The sequence below is a fragment of the Panulirus ornatus genome, chromosome 44, assembly GCF_036320965.1.
Source record: "Panulirus ornatus isolate Po-2019 chromosome 44, ASM3632096v1, whole genome shotgun sequence".
Classification (NCBI taxonomy): domain Eukaryota; kingdom Metazoa; phylum Arthropoda; class Malacostraca; order Decapoda; family Palinuridae; genus Panulirus; species Panulirus ornatus.
This window is the reverse complement of record NC_092267.1, coordinates 10,439,564-10,460,559: the sequence shown is the minus strand read 5'-3', so window position 1 is coordinate 10,460,559 and position 20,996 is coordinate 10,439,564. Positions and strand designations below refer to the sequence as shown.

The 20,996-nt window shown below is 40.0% G+C and overlaps 1 protein-coding gene across 1 annotated transcript in view; it reads right to left on the bottom strand.

Annotated features, from left to right (window-relative positions):
* Positions 1 to 20,996, bottom strand: part of nwk (nervous wreck) — a 272,814-nt gene that overhangs the window by 97,824 nt on the left and 153,994 nt on the right. Inside the window, exons 10-15 of the mRNA XM_071687955.1 lie at positions 19,584 to 19,712; positions 19,170 to 19,292; positions 12,844 to 13,032; positions 11,181 to 11,355; positions 3,241 to 3,344; positions 2,420 to 2,546 (exon numbers count right to left, since the gene is read on the bottom strand). Of these exons, the coding sequence (XP_071544056.1) occupies positions 2,420 to 2,546; positions 3,241 to 3,344; positions 11,181 to 11,355; positions 12,844 to 13,032; positions 19,170 to 19,292; positions 19,584 to 19,712 (847 nt within the window). The remainder of the gene's footprint in view (positions 1 to 2,419; positions 2,547 to 3,240; positions 3,345 to 11,180; positions 11,356 to 12,843; positions 13,033 to 19,169; positions 19,293 to 19,583; positions 19,713 to 20,996) is intronic.

Below are 20,996 nucleotides of genomic sequence, written 5' to 3'. Positions count from 1 at the left end.
TACTTGCACAGTTTGGACATATCTAAATTCCCTCATCTCATGTGTGTGTAATTATCTATTTGTACTGTAGAGGGAGGGAGTTATATACCAGTGGGGCCCCCATCTCTTGAACATTTTCTACCACACAACTTTTTTAACTTTTGTATGATGTTTGCATTTACCATATCTCCATTCATTTCATTCCATTCAACCACCACTGTCACACTATAAAAGTACTTCTTCACATCTTTTTACCAACTTTCTTGCTTCATGTTATGTCCTCTGGTTGTTCTATCCCTACATTTGTCGAAGAACTGTTCACTGTCTACATCATCAAACTGTTTCAAAACCTTAAAGGTTGTGATCAGGTCACCCCTAACTCCTCTTTTTTCCAAGGTGGAAAAATCTAAGGGCTCTAATATTTCCTGCACCTCAGCTTTAGTACCATCTTTGCTGTTATCCCTTGAACCTTAGTCTTTATTAATACCTTTTTGTGCTTCTTTTGCTGTAATGACCAAACTTTAGAAGTATATTCTATTTTTGACCTTATGTACACTATGATAAATATTTCCTTATCCATGATTTTGAATGCTAATACTTCTCCTAAGATGAAACTCTGGTGACAGGTTAGGAGCAATATTGACTCCCAAGTCTTTCTAACACAGAGATTCCTCAAACTTATCTCATGGCAGATGATAATCATATCAAAGCTTTCTTATTGCAGATAAATTTCATCAAACATGTATCAGACCAACTTTGAAGTCTTTCAAGGTCCCTTAAATGTAATCCTCCATGCCTTTCACTTCCCTCATGACCTCTGCATCTTCAGCAAACATCTCAGGTAGGAGCACATACCGTCTGACAAGTCACTCACAATAGTTTGAGAAGAGCAGTGGTTCAAGTTCCCTTCTACTAAGATAATCTATCCATCAAAGGAGTTTCTCCCTTATTCCTGCCAAGAGATCCAGCATCTTTACAAGCCTCTTATGAGGTACAATATCAAGCATTTTCTGGCAATGCAGATACAAACAATCCACATAGCCTTCTATTCTGTCTAAAATGGAACTTACTCTCTTGTAGAAATCTAAGAGGTTCATGTGTGATTACTTATTTGTACATCATGAGGAGAGACTTATGAATATGGTACTATCTCAGATGCTCTTCAGTGATAACGATACATATGTGTGTGTGTGTGTGTGTGTGTGTGTGTGTGTGTGTGTGTGTGTGTGTGTCTAATTTCTTATTTGTGATCACCTAATCAAACAGTACAGGAAGAGAGTTTTATGCTCATTTGGTTCTATCTCCGGATCTTTCTGTCTTCAAGTAGCTTTTTAAACCTTTGTAAATGCTGACATTCACTGCCTCCTTGATTAGTTAATTCCAAACATCCACTACCCTATCCCTAAACCAATACTTATTTGATATCTATTTTGATCAACTTTTTGCTTGGATTTTTGCCATGACCTCTTAGTTACTCTGGTGCTGCATCTTTTAAAGAAATGTTCACTCTCAATAGAATCCAGCCAATTTAGAAACATGTGGGTTGTTATCAGATCCTCCTTCTCTCTCCTCACCTCTACGGTGGACAGGTGTCTCGTCCTCAGCCTCCCACTGCAGCTCAGTCCTTTTGATATAGAAACCACCTTATTTGCTCTTCTCTGTACCACCTTAATCAAATCTTTGTGCTTCTTTAAATGTGGTGACTAGAATTGCAAAGTATCATCAATTATTGGTCTGATCTATGTGGAGAATAAATTGCCAAATATTTCCTTATCCATATTCTTGAATGAGTCTTATATTTGCCAGCAGGTAATTTTCTTCAATCCCCAGGTCACTTTCACAAATGGATTACAGTATCTTAATTCCTGCAAGTAATAATCACAATGAGGCCTTCTTTCAATCTAAATTATCCTTATCATCTTGCAATATTTGAATTGAATCTCATCATTCACTTTTCTGAACAACTTTGGAGTTTATTTAGGTACCTCTTCAGGCTGATGCAATCATCAACATTCCATATTTCTCTTATGACCTTGGCATTGTGTGTGTGTGTGTGTGTGTGTGTGTGTGTGTGTGTGTGTGATTACTATTTGTGCATTACAGTGGGAGAGTTCACACTTGCATTATTCTATCTCTTAATAATATGTAAATGTACCATGTCTTCACTCCCATGCATATATATACACATGCACACACCCCAGCTTCAGCCAGATACCCATTCATTGACCAATCCCAAAGGAAGTTGAACACCTGGGTTGAGTGTAGGCTGACTGCCGTGTCAAGGATTTGAACCCAAGTGGGTCTATGCTAATTCGTGTGTGTGTGTGTGTGTGTGTGTGTGTGTGTGTGTGTGTGTGTGTGTGTGTGATTTCCAAAGTCATCTATCCACCTATCTTGTGTTCATTTCTACTACACAGCCATAAAACTTAAGTATGCCCACCATCCTCCTGAGGCTGTAAGTAGTCGTCCTTCTCGGAGTCTACTGAGGCAGGTTCAGCAGCAGAAGTGGTGGTAACGGCATCAGACTCTGGCTGTTCCCCATCAAACTCTGCTGTTCCCCCCTCAATCTGTGGGCATGGCATAAGCTGATAAGGCATGGGTTAATATGTTCTGAGGCAGTAAGAAGTGGACTGATCAGATATGAGTTGCTAACATATGATCTGCATGTTGATAAGGTATGAAAAGAGAGGCAAAGGTTGGTCATACATGACTTTGTGGAGAATATGGGAATTTACTCAAGCGATAGGTATCAACAGGATGGCAGGGTATGGACACAGATACTGAGAAACAGTTTGACAGGGCACTGAGTTCATGGAGTGTGGGTTGGCAAGACACAGATTGGTATGTTGTGGGTCAGTATGGTTGGTAGGTAGGCTGTTTAGGTTTAAACAACAGGATACAGATTATTAGGAAGTATGCTGGCAGGCCTTGGACTAGCAGGTTAAGAGTTGGTAGGGTGTAGGTTGAAAAGACAAAGTTTACCCATAATTTGATCACAGTTAACTTTACAATAAAAATCTCTGACCAATGTTATCCTATATGACCTCAGCCAAACCATGATGGTTCTGACCTCAGCCAAAGCATGACCTGATGTGACCTAAGGCATAAAACGATAGTCATGACCTCTTTCAGAACTAGCCAGGCATACCTTCGGTCAGAATATGACCCAATATGGCTTTGGCCACAAAAGGACCTGGTGTGACCTTGGCCAGAACATTACCCAATAAGACCTGGGCCAGGTCGCTACATCAGTGACCTGACCTCCTCCCTGACGGACAATGTGGAGCCAGAACGACTGAGGGAGGTGTCGAGGTCCACTCCAAGACTATCGCTGTCCAGGCTTTTAGTATAGTCCTCCACTTCAACTGTCAATAAAGAAACAACAGTATTAGTTTTTCGTAAAGTTAAATCTTTGATATAAATATCTTATACCAACAACAATGTTACCCTAATCATAATCTTGATACTGGATTGCACCTTGAAAACATTTTGATATTATCTATAGTCCTAAATATCTTACATAATCACAGATCCATCTTATCTTCTGCTACGGTGAAATTCATTCATGATTATTATGTTCCTGAACACATCCATACAAAAAAGCTACTTGATATTATTCTTTGAAAAAAATAACAACAAAAATGGTAAGCCAACTTTAATGGCATGCTGCTGAGCCAGTCACTCACAAGATATTCAACTCCAAAATCCTCAAGCTTAACAGTGGAGTTCCCAGAGAGCAGTTCATTCTCCAACCCTCATCAATATCTTCCTAAATGATCTCCCCTCAACCACTGCAAACCCAGAGTCCTATCACATGCACATGACTTTAGTTATATCAAAGCACCCTAATAATATATACGCAACATTTCACCATGCACCTGCATCCTTACAGATATCCAATATTACCCTTTTGATCTAAATCCCTAGCAAATTTGAGTCCATCCTGCATTCCCCATATCCTGAATGAACAACTACTCCCACTTAACAAAACACCAACCATACTAGACATCACATATGGTATACGCACAACACTCATACCCTACACTACAAGCATTATGACAAAGGTCATAAACTAAATGCCCTCATAACACTTATTAGAACCAGATTCAGACAAGAAAGAGAATGCCTTAGCATCCTTTACAAAGAGTTCACCCACTCCACCTGAAACTATGCTTCATCTGCCCGATCATCCATCCTACCATGTCAAAAGCAAATACAGGTTGAACCTCTTCAATTCAGCAACCTTGGGACCAGGCCATTGCTGGCCACAGAAATTGCTGGAAAACAAAACTTGACCCCTAAGGGAACTCCCTATGTAAACATATGATGCCAATACAGGGCAGATTCATCAGCATTATACACTCGTTCTGGGGCTAAGTTTCCGCTGCCATTAGCTGTGCAAGTTCATCCACAAACTTTGCTGCAGCTTTGTGATGAGTAATTGATGTAACAAACGACCATATGTTGGTAGCTGGCTTTGGTAGACCCTTATTACTATTGCTGTTTTATTGTTATCGTCATGGCAGCCATCCCGTGCTGCATCAGTCCCAGCCTGGCAACCAGCTTGTACACTCTCTCTCTCACCCTGTACATATTGCTGTTGGTTGTTTGATAGAGAATTGGAGTTTTTATCGATTCTTTTAATATGACTTTACACTAAAAGCTTCCATATCAACACTACAAGCTCCTATGTCAGCACTACACTTTTCACCACACACACTATGTACTGAAATTCCATGTCTCCACTTACTCTTGTGTAACCATTCTTGCAAATATTCACAGTCACAGTCTAGCTTTAGTTCTCTATGAAAAACTTTGGCCTACTGGATAAGCATCTCTCCAAAAATGTTTACACTTCATTATGTGGTGGTTTAAACCACTTTATGAATGCACTGTCTAATTTTGTACTCCTGGCTCCTTTCAAATTTTCCTAAACTTTTAACTTTTCTGGCTTTCATTTTCAGCAAAAACTGAATATAAGAAATTAACAGGACTGTTAATTAGCTTAGCTGCAGTGTATGGATTTTGGCACCTTAGCACTGCTAACAATGCCACCCTAGTGGCAGATCCACAAACTAATGGTGGCAGATTCAAAACATGGTAGACCATGAGCGTTACTGGACCACAGATCACCGGATTAGAGAGGTACAACATGTACTGTATAACAAAGCTGCAAATCACTCAAAACAGAGTACTCGAAACAATCCCCAGATGCCAAGCAACTACAAACATTCAATACATGTGCTATGAAATGAAGATACTTACAATACAACCTCACCTCAATATACTAAGCACTCAGTTTTTTACAACAGCACTAAACCCTTCTCATCTAAATCACTCCATAACCAACCAACAGCCCCAAGTAGGAATGTCAACAGACTCCTGCCTCACACTTCAACAATGTAATCTCATAGATCATCCTCCTCCAACTAGCACAACAATTACAAAACACAAATACTTCATTAAGCACCAAGAAAGTGACCTCCCAATCCAGTTTTAAACACTACTCCATTACATGTACACCCCTCTGAAACCACATACCCCAAACATATACAAGTTACCCTTTCCAGCCTGCATTCTGGATACCAACCATAATTCAAACACTACAAACAGCATTTCAACATTAGCCGATGCAAACTATGGTTGACCCATCACAAATTGCAACAGAAATGATACTTTGTACATTCAACTCAGAAAAGCTTTCCTAAGAGAATACCAAAAGTTTAGAAAAATATAAGTGGAACATGGTCAGAATAACTCTTACAAAATGGCTACCACTCAACGTCATATTCAATAGCTTGGTTTCTGTAACAGGAGAATAACAAATTTGGTACCAAAATGTATCCATTTCTTGGTCCAGAAATTCACTGAAATAACTTTCCAGAAGGTTGTTCCGCCAATTTCCCAGTTGCTAAGGTAAATACTAATCAATGTTTAAAAAAATTTCATGTAAGGAAGGTGGAATATTCAAAATAATTCTGATTTTGAAAAACAGCATGAAAATTTGCCTCTTCTGAAATGACAGCAGGAGAATGAGTAGGAAAAAGGTGTTCCCATATTTAGTACTTTTGAAAATGGCAGCAATGTACCCCTTGAAATTATATATCTTTACAACTGCAATTGCAAAAGTTGCCAGGGAACATTTCTTATGGCTAAAGCACTGAACCCTTTCACTTTGTCAAAATTGCACAGCACTCCCCTTCCAAAAACACAAGGAACAAGATGATGATGAAACAGACAGTGTACAGTATCTGCTTCAGAACCACTGGTTCAATCAACAAAAAGAAACATTAATGAGTCAGGAAAAAGGTTAAGTGATGAGACAGTTTATTGAAGTAGCAGGAATTGGACCGGCAATGAAAGATGACCTGCATGAGGCCGCTGATCTGTTTTACAAAATGATGGCAGATACAATAGTTGACAAATTTCAGATAGCCATAATTTTGCACAATATCAATAAAAATGGATTTGTATGTAGCATTTATGGATCTGGAGAAGGCATATGATAGAGTTGATAGAGATGCTCTGTGGAAGGTATTAAGAATATATGGTGTGGGAGGAAAGTTGTTAGAAGCAGTGAAAAGTTTTTATCGAGGATGTAAGGCATGTGTACGTGTAGGAAGAGAGGAAAGTGATTGGTTCTCAGTGAATGTAGGTTTGCGGCAGGGGTGTGTGATGTCTCCATGGTTGTTTAATTTGTTTATGGATGGGGTTGTTAGGGAGGTAAATGCAAGAGTTTTGGAAAGAGGGGCGAGTATGAAGTCTGTTGGGGATGAGAGAGCTTGGGAAGTGAGTCAGTTGTTGTTCGCTGATGATACAGCGCTGGTGGCTGATTCATGTGAGAAACTGCAGAAGCTGGTGACTGAGTTTGGAAAAGTGTGTGGAAGAAGAAAGTTAAGAGTAAATGTGAATAAGAGCAAGGTTATTAGGTACAGTAGGGTTGAGGGTCAAGTCAGTTGGGAGGTGAGTTTGAATGGAGAAAAACTGGAGGAAGTGAAGTGTTTTAGATATCTGGGAGTGGATCTGGCAGCGGATGGAACCATGGAAGCGGAAGTGGATCATAGGGTGGGGGAGGACGCGAAAATCCTGGGGGCCTTGAAGAATGTGTGGAAGTCGAGAACATTATCTCGGAAAGCAAAAATGGGTATGTTTGAAGGAATAGTGGTTCCAACAATGTTGTATGGTTGCGAGGTGTGGGCTATGGATAGAGTTGTGCGCAGGAGGATGGATGTGCTGGAAATGAGATGTTTGAGGACAATGTGAGTGTGAGGTGGTTTGATCGAGTGAGTAACGTAAGGGTAAGAGAGATGTGTGGAAATAAAAAGAGCGTGGTTGAGAGAGCAGAAGAGGGTGTTTTGAAGTGGTTTGGGCACATGGAGAGGATGAGTGAGGAAAGATTGACCAAGAGGATATATGTGTCGGAGGTGGAGGGAACAAGGAGAAGAGGGAGACCAAACTGGAGGTGGAAAGATGGAGTGAAAAAGATTTTGTGTGATCGGGGCCTGAACATGCAGGAGGGTGAAAGGAGGGCAAGGATAGAGTGAATTGGAGCGATGTGGTATACCGGGGTTGACGTGCTGTCAGTGGATTGAAGCAGGGCATGTGAAGCGTCTGGGGTAAACCATGGAGAGCTGTGTAGGTATGTATATTTGCGTGTGTGGACGTATTTATATACATGTGTATGGGGGGGGGGCCATTTCTTTCGTCTGTTTCCTTGCGCTACCTCGCAAACGCGGGAGACAGCGACAAAGTATAAAAAAAAAAAAAAAATCAATAAAAAAAGCAGAAAAGAGAAAGATGCAATGAAATCACTGAGAACAAGGTTATGGTTTCAGTACATAGATAAGGTAAACATGTTGCAGATGTTTATCATAGCAGAAAGAATAGGATATTGAAAACTTCACATCCATACAATGTCTGCTTCTGATCACAATCTCTACATATACATTCAGATGATATCCAGACTTTAATTAGTGCACCCTACTGCAATTAAGCACCTTGTGGATATACTTCTCTTCATCCACAAAAGTGATCAGTGTTGGGCTGGTTTCTCCTCAGAGCTGATTATTGAACAAACTCTCATGAGGAGCAAGACAAAAACTGTAGGAATCACACAAAGCAGGAAGATGACAGAATTCCAGGGTGCTACATGCCTTCTGTCAATGAATGCCCTCAAGTGTTGAGGTTAATTACTTCCAGCCTCAGTAGTCCCTTCTATCTTAATGAAGCTCCTGCAACACTTAGGAAGTCTGCCACATCCAGCAGGTGGGGCCATAGGTCATACAATGTAATGACATTCTGTGCATCTCCATGTGGACAAAGTGCTAGGCATCTGAGCAACATTTGGGTTCCTTTTAGTATTCGTTGCACTGTGAGCATGAAGGAGCCTGAGATGTGTTACTTCAGTGTTTGTATTATTTTATGGATGAGTAATATGATCTATCAGGAATTACCCAAGGAACAATTTCTATGAGAGTCCTGATGCTACCCAAGACCTTTTGAAAGACTCCTGCTGCCAAAGGTTGCACTACTTCTAGTAGCACAGACATAAGAGAAAAGTTCTTTGACAAGACTGTACTCCCAATGATACAGCCTTACCAACAGTGAATTTTTACTTGTGGTGTAACTTTGAGCAAGTTGAGTCCTATGAAACCAGGTAATATGATGTCCAGGGTGTACATGGGAAAGTGTGAAACACCAAGTAATATGATTCCCAGGAAGTACATGGGAAAGTGAGACTCTAGCTTGTCTGGGTAGTGTGGTTTCATATGGATGCATGTCTGGCAGGGTGGTGTTAGAGCTGGGAGGGTGGTTGATTAGTGCTTGATGGGTCATTTCAAGGTATACTATATGTGTTTTGTCATGTTACATTTGCTGAGGGTGATGGAATATGAGAATAGATTGTTGAGGTGTGAAGCAGGGGTAGGCTTTTGATTTCTGCTTAGTAGTTAGTTATGGAGTGTTATAGTTCAAAGGGGTCTATTGCTGCTGCAAAGAATAGAATGCCAGGCATATTGAAGTGGGATCATATTTGGAGGATTTTTGTTTCATTGTCTAGGTGTTGAGTATTTATGGTTGCTAAGCAGCCACTGACTGCTCTAAGTGTTCTATTTTGTGTGGTTTGCTGCTGTAATATGTCTACTTTTGAAAGGGTAGAAGACTAGGAAGGTCAGGCATAGTTACGGTGGAGCAGATGAATTGTTTGAATGGGATGCTAAGGGTTCCTTTTTCATGTCTAAGTCCTGTATTAGTGTTCTAAGAGTATTCAGTTTATGTGTTGCTTTAGTGTTGATGTTATTAGTGTGGGGAGTGAATATTAGTGTCATATCTGACGCTCAGAATGGCTGGTATTTTGAAAAGTGGAAGTGATATCCATTCAGTGACTGGAAGGTGCAAGCAGGATTTGTGTCTACTCTGAAGGCAAAAGAGTGAATGAAGATTTCTTTGGTGATGCAGACATTTTGTTCTGGGTGAGCCACAGTTCCAATTCTATAATGTAGTGCTGCTTTTGTTGCTGCTACTGTGGTGTCAGGGTGTTGTGATGTGACTGTAACTGTGTGGTCATCTTCATACAGTGATTTGCTAGAGGTACTAGGAGGTCGGGTATGTAGGGACTGAAGATGGTTGGTGAAATAACTGCTGCTTGGGGAAACCAGTGGTTGGTCATAAAACTGACCTACCACTCTTTGTCATTGTCTGGCCAACAACTCTTTGTCATTGTTGAATTTAATAGTGTTATGCAACTAACAAAAGCAAGTGAACAGCAAACAAAAGGTCTACATATACTAAGTACAAAGAAGCATATGAAAATATGTAACTTCAAGGCAGCAAAAGCTGCACTTTGGATATGACCACAATCTTTTTTTAATGCACAGTCTTTAGGTGTGAGACAGCTTCTGGGTTGTCTGGCACTGGATGAGGAACAGCACATTAAAACTTCAAATTGATTCACTCTTTGATTAGTCAGCTACAAAGGATGAGACAGTATCTACAGACCAAGCAGAAACAATGCCTCTGTATAACAGCAAACCAGGCAAGAACCTTGACTTCCTTAAGTATGAACAATTCTGTTAAAAAGATGCAACAAACTTAACATTTGTCCACTCACAGGACCTGCTTCCTAATGTACATGCAGCATGCAGTGTATTAATTGTATTCTAAGTCTACCATCACCTACGGCCAAGGAAAGGTATTAAGCAGAATCCACTTGAATAAGGATGAGATCTCAAAGGTGGATGCTATGTTCCTCAAAAAATGGATCTGTCATTAGTATCTCCCACTCTTGAATGTAATCTGTGCAACTGTAAAACAGATTGCTCCATTTCCCAGGGCTGTTGAAAAAATGTCTCACAGCCTGACATCAACAGCATGCTGGAGGACTGTCAATGACTGGATACTGTGCTTGTCAGCCTTCCCCTTTCTTTAAAACAGAGCTGAGTCTTTCATAGAAATCTAAATGGCTCCTTAAACATGACCTTTCCCTGATACAGTGTTGTCTCTCACCTAAGTAATTTTTCTGTAGGAAGTCATATATTTGCTTCCTGATTATCTTTTCCAGTAACTTACATATCATACTCATCAAGGAGGTCAATCTGTAAGACAAAACCTCTTTCAAGTCTCCCTTCTTATCGACAGTTATGATGCTTGGCACTTTGCCTTTCTCCAGTGACATCCTGAACAGCATTTCAAAGGTCTGTCCAGTTATTATTCACACATCTTCAACACATAATGAAATCTTATGATGATCATGAGTCTTCTATGGGTGAAAACCCTTTAGCATTCTGTTAACTGTCTTTCCTAAATGTCTCAGTGCTTTCTAAGACTTTTCCCCATTCCATCTCATTGGTGTCACAGTTGCAGCATCTTTCACACTGACAACACATTTGAACTTGTCAAGGAAAGAGAACAGACACTTTCTTTCTTGACCTTTGACCAAGTAAACTACCATTTTTATGTATTCATATGATTTACCTCACTAGCTCAGAATACTACGTAATAATATATACCTTTTGGTAGTGTTAATATAAGCTCCAATATTTTTTACTTATAAATTCTCTCCACTTTCAACAAAAAAAATACATATCATGAATCATTGCCCTAAAGAAATAAGGATGATTAAAAACTTCTTGAAAAGAAACATGCCCTCATTAGGAAGAGGTAAAACCCTCATTATGTGAAAGAGAAAGCCACAGGAAACTCACTCCCGCCCTCCTTGAGCATTTCAATCTTAGCTTCAGTCTTGCACTTGATTGTCTCTGCTCTCCTGATTGTGTGACGTAAGTCATCTAACTTGGCCTCCACATCTGGAGGTAAATCAACCTCAGCTCTTCCTGCCACTCCTAGCTTCTGAATCTTCTTGGAGGCATCACGAATCACCTGAAGAGAGTTTTAAGGGGATAGTGAGATCTCTACCATCTTCAATTGAGGATAGTGACAAACTTTATTCTATAGATGCAATGACTATCTATATCCCTGATGCCAGTTCCCTCCAGGAACTCCAATCAAAGGGGTGGCCATAGAAAAAGTCTCCACTTACACCTGTCCTTCCATGACTCCCTTACATATACCAGTCCGTGCATTCTTCCACTGTTTCTCTCCCTCCAGTGCTCTTTCACTCTATTTCCCCATATCACAGCTGGTCTTCCTCTCACACCAACACCTTCAATTGCTCTATCATACACTCTCCTTATAAACTCCCCATCTTGCATTCTTTCCATTTGCCCAAACACCTAAAAGTAGTACATTTCATCCACTTTATCTATCATCTATCTATCTATCTATATCTCTGGAGCCAATTCCCTGTGGGAACTCCCATCAAGGGGTGGCTATGGCAACTGAGTCTCCACTTATCCCTATCCTTACATACATCCTTTGCATACAACATTCCACACATTCTTCCACCATTTTTCTCTGCACTCTACCATTCCACAATTCATTCCCTTTACACAGCCTGAACTCTTGACCTCTCTGATGCATTTCATGCCCATGTTTCCATTGCATGCATCAAGGTATGAGGACTATGCTGTCCCTTAATCCTTTCTTCAACTTTCATACTTACACCTCTACCCTTCATTATTCTATTAAGAGACCCAATGACTCTTCAACCCTGTTTCATCCAATCTTCAGGTACAACCTTGCTTCCATGATAATTTACATATCAAATGCATCCATTCTATCACACTTTCTCCTTCATACTTCAACATTCCAGCCATAATCCCATCCACTCCAAGTGCCTTCCCTGCCTTCAACCTCCTTTCTTGCTATAGGACCTGCACTTGTATCCTTTTCCTTCCACCATCCAAACCCATGCATGTGACAACTGCTGCCTCACCTCACATTCATCAGTTCTTCAAAATGCTCTTTGCTTCTTCCTTTCATTTCCTCTTTTGATTCAGTACCTAAACTTCATTACTTCACACATTATTTCATATTTTAGATCTACCACTTTCCTATCTCACTTCCTTCCAGTACAATTTCTTATTTTTCCTAAACTTTTCACTCAACTTTTATCACCTCATTGACTTTCTTTTCATTGTATTCTCAGTGAAGTTATCACTACATCCCAGTTAAGAATACATAGGAACATGTTTCATATATATCCATATGTATCTGCATTGGTAATTTACTATATGTCACAGTCTCTGATAAGAGTGAGCAACTGATATTTTCAGCAGTTAGGGTAACAAAATCAGAGTTAGGGGAGCCAGCAGAGGTTAATCATGCTGCCTGAACTTTTCAACTGAAAAACAGGAAACAAAAGATACACATTACAGCTAATATATGACTTACACTAGCCTTTTCTAGCACTACAACATCAGAATATTTGGCTTTGTTAAATGAAAAAGATAAAAGTCTATCACCTACCTTGATCTCCTTCTGGATTGTGGCAACACACTTTTTACTCTCACCATCCAATATGACTTGGGTGCTCTCATCATGAATACCAATCTTTTCAATCTTGTCACCCTCACAAGGTTCAAAATCATATTGGATGTTCTGACCCAACATTGGGTAGAAAGTCAAGTAGCAGCGGAGATTGTAGCCACGAGTGACCTGAGGGCAGAAGAACGAAAGGCCAAATGAGAACACAATAATACAATGTAGAAGAGAACTCTTGGGGAATTTACTGGAAGGACTCTCTTGAGATAAAAAAAAATCTGAAAAAAGTGCTGAAACAGCCTCTAATGATTTTTCATGAATATTGAGGGTAAGTGATCATGGACAGCGACAAAAACTACTCATAGGAAATATGAAAAAACTTATTCAAAGGACTATTAAGAAAGTCTGACACCATGAGCATGAATTTACTTATGGCAAGGCACTGAGAGAAGTACAGCCTTGTTGAGGATTTTCTTACTCAAAAAGACTCATTTCGAAGCTCCTTCATGGTATGCAACTTTGAACTTACAAAATCCTCTTCAAAGGAATGCTGGGATTTACTATTACAATAATAATAATAATAATAATAATAATAATAATAATAATAATAATAATAATTTTTTTTCTTTTTTTTTTTTTTGCTTTGTCGCTGTCTCCTGCGTTTGCGAGGTAGCGCAAGGAAACAGACGAAAGAAATGGCCCAACCCACCCCCATACACATGTATATACATACGTCCACACACGCAAATATACATACCTACACAGCTTTCCATGGTTTGCCCCAGACGCTTCACATGCCCTGACTCAATCCACTGACAGCACGTCAACCACGGTATACCACATCGATCCAATTCACTCTATTCCTTGCCCTCCTTTCACCCTCCTGCATGTTCAGGCCCCGATCACACAAAATCTTTTTCACTCCATCTTTCCACCTCCAATTTGGTCTCCCTCTTCTCCTCGTTCCCTCCACCTCCGACACATATATCCTCTTGGTCAATCTTTCCTCACTCATTCTCTCCATGTGACCAAACCATTTCAAAACACCCTCTTCTGCTCTCTCAACCACGCTCTTTTTATTTCCACACATCTCTCTTACCCTTACGTTACTTACTCGATCAAACCACCTCACACCACACATTGTCCTCAAACATCTCATTTCCAGCACATCCATCCTCCTGCGCACAACTCTATTCATAGCCCACGCCTCGCAACCATACAACATTGTTGGAACCACTATTCCTTCAAACATACCCATTTTTGCTTTCCGAGATAATGTTCTCGACTTCCACACATTCTTCAAGGCTCCCAGAATTTTCACCCCCTCCCCCACCCTATGATCCACTTCAGCTTCCATGTTTCCATCCGCTGCCAGATCCACTCCCAGATATCTAAAACACTTCACTTCCTCTAGTTTTTCTCCATTCAAACTCACCTCCCAATTGACTTGACCCTCAACCCTACTGTACCTAATAACCTTGCTCTTATTCACATTTACTCTTAACTTTCTTCTTTCACACACTTTACCAAACTCAGTCACCAGCTTCTGCAGTTTCTCACATGAATCAGCCACCAGCGCTGTATCATCAGCGAACAACAACTGACTCACTTCCCAAGCTCTCTCATCCCCAACAGACTTCATCCTTGCCCCTCTTTCCAAAACTCTTGCATTCACCTCCCTAACAACCCCATCCATAAACAAATTAAACAACCATGGAGACATCACACACCCCTGCCGAAAACCTACATTCACTGAGAACCAATCACTTTCCTCTCTTCCTACACGTACACATGCCTTACATCCTCGATAAAAACTTTTCACTGCTTCTAACAACTTGCCTCCCAAACCATATATTCTTAATACCTTCCACAGAGCATCTCTATCAACTCTATCATATGCCTTCTCCAGATCCATAAATGCTACATACAAATCCATTTGCTTTTGTAAGTATTTCTCACATACATTCTTCAAAGGAAACACCTGATCCACACATCCTCTACCACTTCAGAAACCACACTGCTCTTCCCCAATCTGATGCTCTGTACATGCCTTGACTCTCTCAATCAATACCCTCCCATACAATTTGCCAGGAACACTCAACAAACTAAAACCTCTGTAATTTGAGCACTCACTCTTATCCCCTTTGCCTTTGTACAATGGCACTATGCACACATTCCGCCAATCCTCAGGCACCTCACCATGAGTCATACATACATTAAATAACCTTACCAACCAGTCAACAATACAGTCACCCCCTTTTTTAATAAATTCCACTGCAATACCATCCAAACCTGCTGCCTTGCCAGCTTTCATCTTCCGCAAAGCTTTTACTACCTCTTCTCTGTTTACCAAATCATTTTCCCTAACCCTCGCACTTTGCACACCACCTCGACCAAAACACCCTTTATCTGCCACTCTATCATCAAACACATTCAACAAACCTTCAAAATACTCACTCCATCTCCTTCTCACATCACCACTACCTGTTATCACCTCCCCATTTGCGCCCTTCACTGAAGTTCCCATTTGCTCCCTTGTCTTACGCACTTTATTTACCTCCTTCCAGAACATCTTTTTATTCTCCCTAAAATTTAATTTAATAATAATAATAATAATAATAATAATAATAAATTTTTTTTTTTTTCTAAATATTCCAAAAGAAGGAACAGAGAAGGGGGCCAGGTGAGGATATTCCCTCAAAGGTCCAGTCCTATGTTCTTAACGCTAACTCGCTAACGCAGGAAATGGCGAAATAGTTTGAAAGAAAGAATAATAATAATAATAATAACAATAATAATAATAAGGAGGTAAGGGGAGTGGGGGAGGAATGGGATGTATTTAGGGAAGCAGTGATGGCTTGCGCAAAAGATGCTTGTGGCATGAGAAGCGTGGGAGGTGGGTTGATTAGAAAGGGTAGTGAGTGGTGGGATGAAGAAGTAAGATTATTAGTGAAAGAGAAGAGAGAGGCATTTGGACAATTTTTGCAGGGAAAAAATGCAAAAGAGTGGGAGATGTATAAAAGAAAGAGACAGGAGGTCAAGAGAAAAGTGCAAGAGGTGAAAAAGAGGGCAAATGAGAGCTGAGGTGAGAGAGTATCATTAAATTTTAGGGAGAATAAAAAGATGTTCTGGAAGGAGGTAAATAAAGTACGTAAGACAAGGGAGCAAATGGGAACTTCAGTGAAGGGGGCTAATGGGGAGGTGATAACAAGTAGTGGTGATGTGAGAAGGAGATGGAGTGAGTATTTTGAAGGTTTGTTGAATGTGTTTTATGATAGAGTGGCAGATATAGGGTGTTTCAGTCTAGGTGGTGTGCAAAGTGAGAGGGATAGGGAAAATGATTTGGTAAACAGAGAAGAGGTAGTAAAAGCTTTGCGGAAGATGAAAGCCGGCAAGGCTGCAGGTTTGGATGGTATTGCAGTTTAATTTATTAACAAGGGGGTGACTGTATTGTTGACTGGTTGGTAAGGTTATTTAATGTATGTATGATTCATGGTGAGGTGCCTGAGGATTGGCAGAATGCGTGCATAGTGCCATTGTACAAAGGCAAAGGGGATATGAGTGAGTGCTCAAATTACAGAGGTATAAGTTTGATGAATATTCCTGGTAAATTATATGGGAGGGTATTGATTGAGAGGGTGAAGGCATGTACAGAGCATCAGATTGGGGAAGAGCAGTGTAGTTTCAGAAGTGGTAGAGGATGTGTGGATCAGGTGTTTGCTTTGAAGAATGTATGTGAGAAATACTTAGAAAAGCAAATGGATTTGTATGTAGCATTTATGGATCTGGAGAAGGCATATGATAGAGTTGATAGAGATGCTCTGTGGAAGGTACTAAGAATATATGGTTTGGGAGGCAAGTTGTTAGAAGCAGTGAAAAGTTTTTATCGAGGATGTAAGGCATGTGTACGTGTAGGAAGAGAGGAAAGTGAATGGTTCTCAGTGAATGTAGGTTTGCGGCAGGGGTGTGTGATGTCTCCATGGTTATTTGATTTGTTTATGGATGGGGTTGTTAGGGAGGTGAATGCAAGAGTTTTGGAAAGAGGGGCAAGTATGAAGTCTGTTGTGGATGAGAGAGCTTGGGAAGTGAGTCAGTTGTTGTTCGCTGATGATACAGCGCTGGTGGCTGATTCATGTGAGAAACTGCAGAAGCTGGTGACTGAGTATGGTAAAGTGTGTGAATGAACAAAGTTAAGAGTAAATGTGAATAAGAGCAAGGTTATTAGGTACAGTAGGGTTGAGGGTCAAGTCAATTGGGAGGTAAGTTTGAATGGAGAAAAACTGGAGGAAGTAAAGTGTTTTAGATACCTGGGAGTGGATCTGGCAGCGGATGAAACCATGAAAGCGAAAGTGAATCATAGGGTGGGGGAGGGGGCGAAAATCCTGGGAGCCTTGAAGAATGTGTGGAAGTTGACAACATTATCTCGGAAAGCAAAAATGGGTATGTTTGAAGGAATAGTGGTTCCAACAATGTTGTATGGTTGCGAGGCGTGGGCTATGGATAGAGTTGTGCGCAGGAGGGTGGATGTGCTGGAAATGAGATGTTTCAGGACAATATGTGGTGTGAGGTGGTTTGATCGGGTAAGTAATAATAGGGTAAGAGAGATGTGTGGAAATAAAAAGAGCGTGGTTGAGAGAGCAGAAGAGGGGGTTTTGAAATGGTTTGGGCACATGGAGAGAATGAGTGAGGAAAGATTGACAAAGAGAATATATATGTGTCGGAGGTGGAGGGAACGAGGAGAAGTGGGAGACCAAATTGGAGGTGGAAAGATGGAGTGAAAAAGATTTTGAGTGATCGGGGCCTGAACATGCAGGAGGGTGAAAGGCAGGCAAGGAATAGAGTGAATTGGATCGATGTGGTATACCGGGGTCAACGTGCTGTCAATAGATTGAATCAGGGCATGTGAGGCGTCTGGGGTAAACCATGGAAAGTTGTGTGGGGCCTGGATGTGGAAAGGGAGCTGTGGTTTTGGGCATTATTGCATGACAGCTAGAGACTGAGTGTGAACGAATGGGGCCTTTGTTCTCTTTTCCTAGCGCTACCTCGCACACATGAGGGGGGAGGGGGATGTTATTCCATGTGTGGCGAGGTGGCGATGGGAATGAATAAAGGCAGACAGTGTGAAATGTGTGCATTTGTATATATGTATGTGTCTGTGTGTGTATATATATGTGTACATGGGTATGTATGGGTATGTATATTTGCATGTGTGGACGTGTATGTATATAAATGTGTATTGGGGTGGGTTGGGCCATTTCTTTCATCTGTTTCCTTGCGCTACCTCGCAAACGCGGGAGACAGCAACAAAGCAAAATAATAATAATAATAATATTTATATTAACCATGGATACATCATGCACCCCTGCCGCAAACAGACATTCCCTGGGAACCAATCACTTTCCTCTCTTCCTGCTCGTACACATGCCTTACATCATTGGTAAAAACTTTTCAGTGCCTCTAGCAGAAACACATATATATCCTTAAACGTCCATACATGCACATATACATACATATACATTTCAACGTACACATACATATGCATACACAGACATATACATATATACGCATGTATATAATCATACTTACTTCCTTCATCCATTCCCATTGCCACCCAGCCACACAGGAAATAGCATCTCCCCCCCTCCAGCAAGATAGTGCCAAGGAGACAAAAAGGCTACATTCGTTCACACTTAGTGTCTAGCTGTCATGAGTAATGCACCAAAACCACAGCTCCCTTTTCACATCCAGGCCCCACAGACCTTTTTTTTTTTTTCTTCTATACTTGTCTGCTATTTCCAATGTGAGTGAGGCATCATCCAGAACAGATGATTAAGCCTTAGAAGAAAAAGGATCCTCATTTGGCCCTTCTATCTGTTCCTTCATTCGGAAAGTAATACAGGAGGGTAGAATTTCCAGTATTCTGCTCTCGCCCCTCTCAGTTGCCTTTTATGAAATGCAGGAGAACAAGGGAAGTTTTCTTTCTCCCCATGCCCTATATGTGTCTCAATAATATCTCTGATAGCACTGCAAGAATTACTGAAGCCTAGATAATAATCTGTTGGTCAATACAGTTTATAATAGAATTGGGCTAGTGGAAAGAAACAATATAAGACAAGACAAATACAGGGTAAAGGGAACAAAGCAGAATCTAAACTAAGAAATACATGAGAGCACATAGCAAGTGGTCTTAAAAAATTACAATTACAAAAGTAAGACATGGTCATAATATTAAAAAGGGACATGGAATAAGATTGGCAAAGGCAAGGAAGAGGTGAAAAGCAAGAATTCTGCCAATGGAAATGTTAACTTACAGTAGTGGACTGCTCCTTAATCTTGTTAAAGGAGGCTTGGGATGCTGAACAGGTTAGGAGCTCTGTCCTGCTCATAAGGGTCAAGTATTCTGCCACTTTGTCATACATATCACATTCCATTGTCTGAAATATCAGAATTGTTACCATTTTTAAGTAACAAAATCATTCCATTTCTGGACTAATACTAATTCTGTTAGGCTAAATGTACTCACAAGTATTCTTATCAATGGAAATTATTTCACAGATCTCAATACACGAGTAAAACTCATCTCTATCAAAAGTTAATAATTTTTTTGTAATATACATGCCAAACATTGTAGACAATATACATATATTCTAGATAATGTGTACTGCTTGTACCAATTATGTATGAGTATACCATCAACCCCTACTGCTGAACAGTCTGAAACCAACCCGAAGAATTCTCTCAAAGTCAATCTCGTAGTAGCGTCGCTGGTGAGCATTGCTGCTTGCCAGGGTAAGGAGGTAATCATTACGAGCACCTGCTGACTTCTCATCACAGACGTCACGCTTGGCTGAGAACTGAAGACATTACCAGGTTCTGGTCAATTATATGGCTAAAAAGGGTAGAAGGAAAAGGCAAGGGAACTGCCTAGAATTGCTGATGAGAAAGTTATATGGAATAGGTACAAAAAAGGTTTAAAGAAATTGCTGTTTGAAAGTTATGAAAAGAATAACAATTATTGCAACTAAACAATCATAACACTACATATATTCATTACATAGTGTATACATAACTGATACAATTTGTAATACCTACGGGAAACCACAGAAAGAGTGAATCTATATAAAAACTTCACCAGTATTTAGGAAATGAAACAAGTGGTCATGTCACACTAAAAGAGGATCACAATCCTCCATCGACTCCTTTATGCTTGTAATAAACATGTAGAAAAAATAATTATACAAGGCTAACTTGCACTATCACAGCTGTCTCACCACTAGTAAGTTAAGAAAAATAAGTAGTAGCTATTGATCATCATGAAGAAAGTCATTACATGTATGTTTATTACCATGCAGTGTGGCATTATAAAGAAAGCTGCAATGGTGAGTGTATGATTTGCATAATCACTGTTACTGGGTGTTTGTCATGGAGAGAAAGGTGAATGGGGAAAAGTGTGATTGTCTTTGACAAAATTCAAAAATAATTCCAAATATAGTTTCTGAAATAACATTGAAGTGCTAATTTCAGGTTCTTACTCACAGTGCCAACAATGACCTACAGGTGTACAAATAGTACACTTAGTATCTGTATAATACATATATGGATAACTTAAATTGATCAAAATTTCTTGGGAGACAACCTCATCTGACATAATCAAGAAAGTAATATGTAGTCTCTATTACAAAATATGTACATATCACATACAAACTTTAGAAAAGGATAGAGTTTTAAGATTACAGATAAACAAACATGACGTTAAAAAAGACACTGATACTAATATGATCAAGGATCAGGACCACTCAGACAGTGAACATCTGTGACAGCAAATCTGTTTTTGTCTCATAATACTGGATTATACTAGGATTTGCCTGTGATATCCATACACTTCTGCTGAATTATTTAGATATCTAGGCTCCTTATATATACTATGAGACAACTATACATTCAAAACAGAAATCAACTGTTAAACAAAATATGAAGTATAAGAACTCTGGCCCTTCAGGAACTAGTCTCCTTCCTTTGCCACTGGATCACACAGTATTTGCATATCAATAATGTGTGGATGATATTCTAAAATAAATCTTTTATCATCAGTACAGCGCTGGTGGCTGATTTGGATGAGAAACTGCAGAATCTGGTGA